A 7,896-nucleotide genomic window follows, 5' to 3' on the forward strand; every position below is an offset into this window, starting at 1 on the left:
TTTGTATTAAACTCATCAGTTTTCATGTATCTCAGTTATAGTAAATGAGTATTTCCCATCTTTTCATCTTATTTATGATTTAGCATCCGCACAGTTTCTATTATTCAGATTATATTTAGTGTGCTCATGATCATGCCAGCAGGGTTAGCTTGGGATCACTTGTGGTCCTAGGTCCGTGTCCGCGTCTCGGGGCTAGCTCGGGGCGTGACACCACCTCTCTCCACTCTCTGCCCTCTCTCGATCGCATCTCTCCTCCCTCTCCCAATCTTGCTTTCCTCTCGCTTTCTTCTCTCCTCCCTCTCCCAATTTCGCTCGTCAGATATACAAATACATATGCATATCAGTTACAAATATACAATTCGACAGAGAGACAGATACACTTCACCTCTCTCCTCTCTCTAACATGCAACTATGAATCATAATTAGTAAACTATGGCTATGGAGCCTAATTAAGTTATTTGTAGTGGTTATTTGCGAAATTTCCTTATATAGAAATGTGTCATTTTTTTTGGACGGACTTAAAAGAAAAATGAATCATATAACAAGTAAATCAACTTTATTTATATCGAATTACATATACCTATTTATGAAATATATATATTTATGCCATGTTTACATTTGTTAAAAGAGAAAATACATAATTTCCCATTAAAGTAAGACTTTTTTTTTAAAAAGACATTTAAACTTTGCGGAGGTCCTATTACCCTCTTATTCTTATTTAGAATGAATTTATTGTCCCATTATGTGCCTACGTGGCATGTAGAATGTAGTTCATTCTCTAATAGCAAGTGAGCTGAGCCAAAAGTAAATAAATATTTATTTAAGTATTTATTTAATTAGAAGTGTTTTTTTTCTTTTCTTTTATTTATTTTATTGTACTTTTTCAATTCTTTATTTTTTGCTATCTTCTTCACCAAACTCAAAAGAACCAACTACATCTTCTTCAACTTAGAAGACCCATTTACTTCACTCATATTTTTCCCCTTGTCTGCTTGCTTTTCTTGGTTCCCTTTCCTTCTTTTGTCCCTTATTTTTTTTTTAAAAAAAAATAATAATTGTGAACCTCCTTCGATACAATTGTTCTTTTTTTTAAAAATAAATAAAGTATTATGTAGTTCTTTAGCATGTAAAAGAACGAAATTTCTTCGATTTGAGAGTATTATAGAATTTCATTATCTCCATCGTAATGGAGTTTCGCTGCATAATTGTTGTAATGTTGGAAAGAAGATGGTAGGTTGAAGGTGATTATTAATTTTAAATTTATAATTTGTTAGTAATTTTATTTTTTATCTAACAATAATTTGATGATATTAATGGTGGAGATGAATTATAATAGTGACGTGATGGAATTGACGATGGAGACCAAGTCGAGGTGGTGAGGATGGCCATGGAGGACTGCAAGAAGAACAGGAGTAATGAAGAAAGAAGAAGAAAGAGAAAAAAAAAAGAGAGAATGAAGTTATAAAATAAGAAAAAACAAAAATGAAAATAAAGATTAAAAATTAAAATTTAACACGTGGCAGACAATAATTGATGCGTGATTGCATTTTCTTTCTTGCAATTGAGGGTGACTGAAAAGTGAAATATTTATAACACTTTAAAAAATAGCTCTTACTTTAATGGGGTAATGATGTATTTTTTCTTGTTAAAACTATAAAATAGTGGGTTAATTATAATATTATTTCACTTGAAATCTTAATCGGTATCTTATTATTCCACTGAATTTCTCCTTCACGATATCATGGATTAATAAAACTTATTTCGATTACATCATATGTTATTTGTTGATTACTCGTATAGTCTTTTTCGGTTTTTTTTTTTTTTTACATGTCTAATATACAAAAAAATAATTTTTCTTCTTTGCTTGTCACTGCATCAAAATAGAGTTTTAGTAAACAACAACTTATTAATTGCCGCTAATTTATATTGTAAAGTCAAATATTAGTCAATTATCATTACCGGCAATTAGTGTAGCTTTTTCAAACATCACCTCTAATTCTTTTAACTTCCCTCCAATTTTATTTTTCTTTTAAAATCTTCTCTAATTTTGAAGCCTACATACAAGGGAGCGTTTACTCTCAAATAGTCAACCGTAGTCATGGTTAACCAATCATGGTCATTGAACCCCATGGATTGTAGCAGCAAAGTACTCACTATGTCACTTATAGTATCTCGTCATGTATTTAAGTCCTTTGCAAGGAACTATATTGTTGTAATAATTTGATTTCACTACTATATATATCAAAGTACAAAAACATATTTGTCCATTCTTTATTCACCAAACATAGTACTTAAACCAAATTACATCAATATAGGAATTTTAGTTCAAACCCTGCATATTATTATATCATCTTTTGAGCATTATCAATAAAGCATATATCATATAGTTTCTAAGTTCTAAGGAATATTAACAAAAGGGTATATTTCATATCTAAAGTTACAACTTCCACCAACAACTCTTCCACCTTCTTTTCCATCACAACAACTTGGAATTTCAGTAATAATCCCATCAAGACACTTCTTACAATCCTCATTAGAAATATCTCTTGTACATTGAACCAATCCATACAATTTCTTATTTTCTTCAATCTCCATTTCTCCAATTGCATACAAATTTGACGTTTTATAAGCATTTTCACTCAAGCTCCCCAACAATTCCTTAGTTTTTGCATTGAAATATTCAGGATTACTCACAACGCGAACATTCCACATGTAAAACTTGTACGTATTATCAATATTTCCTAAGAAATCTTTGTTGGAATATTTCAAGAGACAATTATCATACCATATGATGGCTTCTTTATCATAAGGACAACGTTTTCCAAGTTCTTCACTAGCATCTAATACACAAGATTTGCAACTATTGCTTGAAACATCGCCGCGACATAGAGAAAGTCCATTTGTTTGATCATGATTTTGCCCAATTGAGCTAGTTGAGAACCCTGTTGGAGGAGTTTTCAAGTAGAGATCACCTAAGAGATTTTTTAAATTTTGTGCATAGTAACTATTGGCTGTGAAATTTTCTGAGTTTGAACAAAAATGGAAGAGTGGATCTGTGGAAATCACTAATGCAATGGATGAAAGGAAAAATAGACAAGAGATTAATTTTGAGGAAGACATATTTTGATGAAAAAAATGAGATGGTATGTACAACTTCATCTGGTGCACCATTTTATAAACTTGTAACTTCAAGTAGAGGGTAGAAAAGTCGTACACACAGCAGCCATAATTATTGACTTTTTCATTTTTATTTTTTTGCATATTTTATGGTTTTGGGTGGAACGTTGACTAATTCCATTTTGTTCCAATGGAAGGTTTGAATAGTAGTATGTATGGTTGGAAAATTCATTAGATACAAAAGTGTTAATCACAAAATTTCTGAATTATTCCAATTGATCACTTTATTCACTAATAGATGTAGTATGAGGTTGTATATACATGTATACTCTACTCAATCTAATTTATGTGGTGATGTTTAATTGGATATGAAGTTTGAAGAAGAAAATATTGAAACTTATTGTTCAGAATAGTCATATACATTTGTAGGGCTATATTATTGGGAAATTTACATAAATCTCACTAGTTTAGGAGCTAATTACTTAGGTATACTCTAGTTTGCAATATTACGTATCTTACCAGATTTTAGTGCCTCTAGATTCATCCAGATACATGTATCTCAGATACATGTATCTCAGATACATGAGTTCAAAATTTAGGTGTATTGTATCCAAGTGAATTCGCATGTCTCTGAAATACATAGCAAAACTCGCTCGCCTCCCTCAAGTTTCTCCCTTCTTGCCCGCAACTCTCTCATGTATCTAGTATCCCAGATACATGTAAATCACTCCAGATATATACAGATACATGTATCTAGTGTGATTCATATGTATATGGATACATACAAATCTCGCTCACCTATCTCCCTATTTTTATGTATCTAGTAGCAACAATACATATATGTAAGTGTAAGGTATGTAGGTAACTCTTAATTAGTGATAAGATACGTAATATTTTAAAAGCATAGATGATAATAATAATAATTTATATGGTAGTGAAATGTCCAATTAGGTAGTTTTTCCTATAATATTACTATTTATTACTGTATAATCTTTGCATTGAATTTTTTATACATGATTTAAGGATATATGGATTGTGATATAACCAAATAACTAGATTGTGATAAACCAATTGTTAATGAAATTAAGTAATTGAATTAGCATAATCTCAATGTAACATGTAGGGGTGTCAAATAGGCGGGTTGGGTTGAAATTGAAGATATTAAAATGGGTTGAAATAGAAATTGGGTTGGGTCCTGACCCGCCCAAGTTTACTTTTGGGCTCAAATGGGTTGGGCTCCAATTGGCTTAAAACGGATTGGGTCTTGACCCGCTTAATCTCAATAATTTTAATATATTGATATTTAAGTTTTATAACCACAATTTGAATTTCAACTAAATAAAATTTAAAAAAAGAAGTTACACATGGATAGATAAATCCTAAAAGATATAAAATAGATAGTAATTTATATATTTAATAGAGGAACATACATTACATCAATGCAAACAAAGAGTCTTAAAACGGGTTGAAATTAGAGATTAAATTGGGCTCAATTGAAGATTTTCTTAAAATGAGTTAGGACTTGAATGGGTTGAGATTGAACCCAATTCAAAGTATCTTGAGCTCAAACCTTAAAATATAATTAATTATTAGTAGCTTTCATATTTATGTGGAGAGAGATTAATATAATAATAAAAAAGAATAATATTATAAAATTAAATTAAATTATTTTCTTAATTTTTTATAAGAAGTGTATAAAAAAAATGACAAATATAATAAATCGTGGAGTAACCTGAACTATATGTGTTAACGGTTAAAAATCTCCCGTTGACAAACTCCTCTACAGTACTTATGGCTTCTAGAACTATAATATTTTTGGTGCTTAGTCTAATATTCTCTTGTCCAAATGAGAAGTTTCATTATCCACCAAAGTTTTAGATAAAATAAAAGCAAACAATAATAAATTTGTCAATTTTATTGGTTTTCAAAGATATATCAATTCGAGTCAATTTTGGTTTAATTTGAATCAACTTATAGTGAGTGCAAGTGTACCCTCACACTCACTAACTTAAATATCTCTATTTATAAATATTATTGTTTCACGAAGTGCTCTTTCCATTTATATCATGAATTATTCACAAGTAACTATCATTTTGACTACAACATAAGTTACCCCTTAAGATTTTTTTTTTTAACAACTTTATAAACTTGTTTATATTTTCAAAAAGAATTACTTATAAAGATAAATTGGAGAAAATGTAATTAATTATGTCTTGATTTTATAAATTAACAAGTAATTTAAAATAATAAAATTGTAATATAGTAAACAACTAATATAATATAAGACGAGGGAGTAATATATGGTTAAAATTTTGATAAACTGATCAAAGATAAAAACTAGGAGAAGGAGATCATAAATCATTTGCCTTTAGAATTAATGAATTAAATTTTCATACCAAAGAAAATTAAGTTTTCTTAAGACACTATAATGTTGCATATTATCAGGCATATATATCTTCACTTTAGCTATTTTCCATCCGTAGTAATACATTGGGTTTGAGATGCATGTATATGTTGTACACGTTCGCACAATGAATATAATTCGTGTGTCAATAGTATTCGTTCACTCAATGAATACAATTTGTATCAACTGTATTCTTGCTAAATGTGTGATTCTCATAGTGCATGTTATATACACAACATCTATAAGGTGTATTTTTACTATATAATATATGTAATTAGATATACTTGACTATCATATATATTATTATTATTTATATTCAAAATATTACGTATTATGAGAGTTTTCTACCATATATTGAAGAAAATATACTTAGATCATATATCTTTGCTACTAGATACATAAAAATAGGGAGATAGGTGAGCAAGATTGGGGTGGGAGGCGAGTGAGATTCATATGCATTCCAAATACATGCGACTCACACTAGATACATGTATCTGTATGTATTTGGTGTGATTTGCATGTATTTGATGTATCTGGTATACCAGATACATGGGAGAGTGGCGAGCGAGTTGGGAGAGAAGCGAGGGAGGAGAGCAAGATTTGTTATGTATCTCAGATACATGCAAATCCACTTGGATACAATGTATCTAGAACAAATCACACCTAATTTTGACCCCTTGTATCTGAGATACGTGTATCTGAACGTATCTACAGGCACCAAAATCTAGTAAGATACATAAAATTGCAAACTAAAGTTTATCTAAGTAATTAGATCCTAAATTAGTGAGATTTATGTAAGTCTTCTATATGTTTATAGAGGAACTTTCACATATAGCCTAATTACTCTCCATAGCTATAGTTTGATAATTACAATTCGTAGCTACATGTTATAGGGAGGAGAGAGGCGAGCGAGACTAGGAGAGAGAGGGCAAAGAGTGGGAGAGAGATGAATTGTATATGTATATCGGTTAGATAATTGTATATTATACATATGTATTTGTATATTCTCGCGAATTATACATATACAAACATGATTAATTATACAAACTCAAAGTCAACCCACGTAATTAATGTATAATGTTAGTCGCGAGTGGTAATTATAGCAAACTATAGCTATGATGAGTATTTAAGTAGTATAAGTTTGCTTAACCGCGTAATTTTCCCATGTTTATATGTATAAATATCATAATTTAATATCGAGTGGGTACATATGTAACTTCCCCCAATGAATAGCCCATGCTAATTCGATCAGTTTGTTTTCTCGGCCCAATTGGCCCAAATTGACGTATCTAGTCTACTGTAAATAATTAACTGCAAACACAAAACTGAAAACATCATTGATTAACATTAAGAAATGAGCGAGTTAATGATTAGTCTAAAAGTTATTTGGATTTGACAAAACTCAATGTTGAGCATGAAGATCCACCATTAATGGTGGATTCTAGAACATAATGTATTAAATCAGTTAGAGAGGATCAATTGAGAAGATAGACTTTTCTCATTTCCAAATGATGAAAATCAAATGTAAATTGCATACAATGTGTCACATTTATACAACTTGAGAGAATCTAGAAAGTTCCTAATCAAAGCATAAACGGAAATCTAACTAACTAATAAAATTTGTTAACTAACTAACTCTGTGAAACTTTACTGTTAATTAACTAACTCTGTGAAGTTACTATTAATTAACTAACATAATTAATCTCAACAACCCCCCCCCCCCTCAAGTTGGAAGTGAGGTAATCACAGCCAACTTGTTCAGCATAGCAGTATGTTTGATTCCAGTTAAGGCTTTTGTGAGAATGTCGGCCAACTGATCACATGTGTTGATGTGATAAAGTGAAATTAAGCCTTCTTGGAGCTTGGATCTGACAAAATGGCAATCCACTTCAATGTGTTTGGTCCTCTCGTGGAACACGGGGTTCTTGGCAATATGGAGAGCAGCCCGACTATCACAATACACAGGGGAAGGACCAATGGGAGGAACAATTAACTCAGTAAACAATCGATGCAGCCAAACTAGTTCGCCAACCACTTTTCTTAGTGACCTGTACTCAGCTTCTACTGATGACAATGATATGGTGTCCTGTTTCTTGGATTTCCAGCTGATAGGACTGGTGCCCAGCAAAACAATATAGCCACTAACAGACCTCCTAGAATCAGGGCAAGAAGCCCAATCAGAGTCACAGAAAGCCTGTATACCAAAATCAAGAGAAGCAGACATAAAAATACCCAAAGTAGGGTCTTTTTGAAGATATCTTAACATATGAAATGCAGATTTGAGGTGAGGTTCCCTTGGGTCTTGCATGTATTGACTCAAGTGTTGTACCCCATAGGTGATATCAAGTCTAGTATGAGTAAGAAAATTTAACTTT

General features: G+C 31.2%; 1 protein-coding gene across 1 annotated transcript; it reads right to left on the reverse strand.

The window, feature by feature from the left end:
• Positions 1–2,239: 2,239 nt before the first annotated feature.
• On the reverse strand, positions 2,240–3,139 carry LOC102586615 (cysteine-rich repeat secretory protein 38-like). Its single transcript, XM_006351891.1, has one exon. The coding sequence runs from the start codon at positions 3,118–3,120 to the stop codon at positions 2,398–2,400; it is 723 nt and encodes a 240-aa protein (XP_006351953.1). The 5' UTR covers positions 3,121–3,139; the 3' UTR covers positions 2,240–2,397.
• Positions 3,140–7,896: the final 4,757 nt, after the last annotated feature.

Source organism: Solanum tuberosum, unplaced genomic scaffold (assembly GCF_000226075.1).
Source record: "Solanum tuberosum cultivar DM 1-3 516 R44 unplaced genomic scaffold, SolTub_3.0 scf00140, whole genome shotgun sequence".
Classification (NCBI taxonomy): Eukaryota; Viridiplantae; Streptophyta; class Magnoliopsida; order Solanales; family Solanaceae; genus Solanum; species Solanum tuberosum.

Excerpts from the sequence above, each read along its gene's own strand:
- LOC102586615 (XM_006351891.1), bottom strand. The coding sequence starts at position 3,120 with ATGTCTTCCTCAAAATTAATCTCTTGTCTATTTTTCCTTTCATCCATT.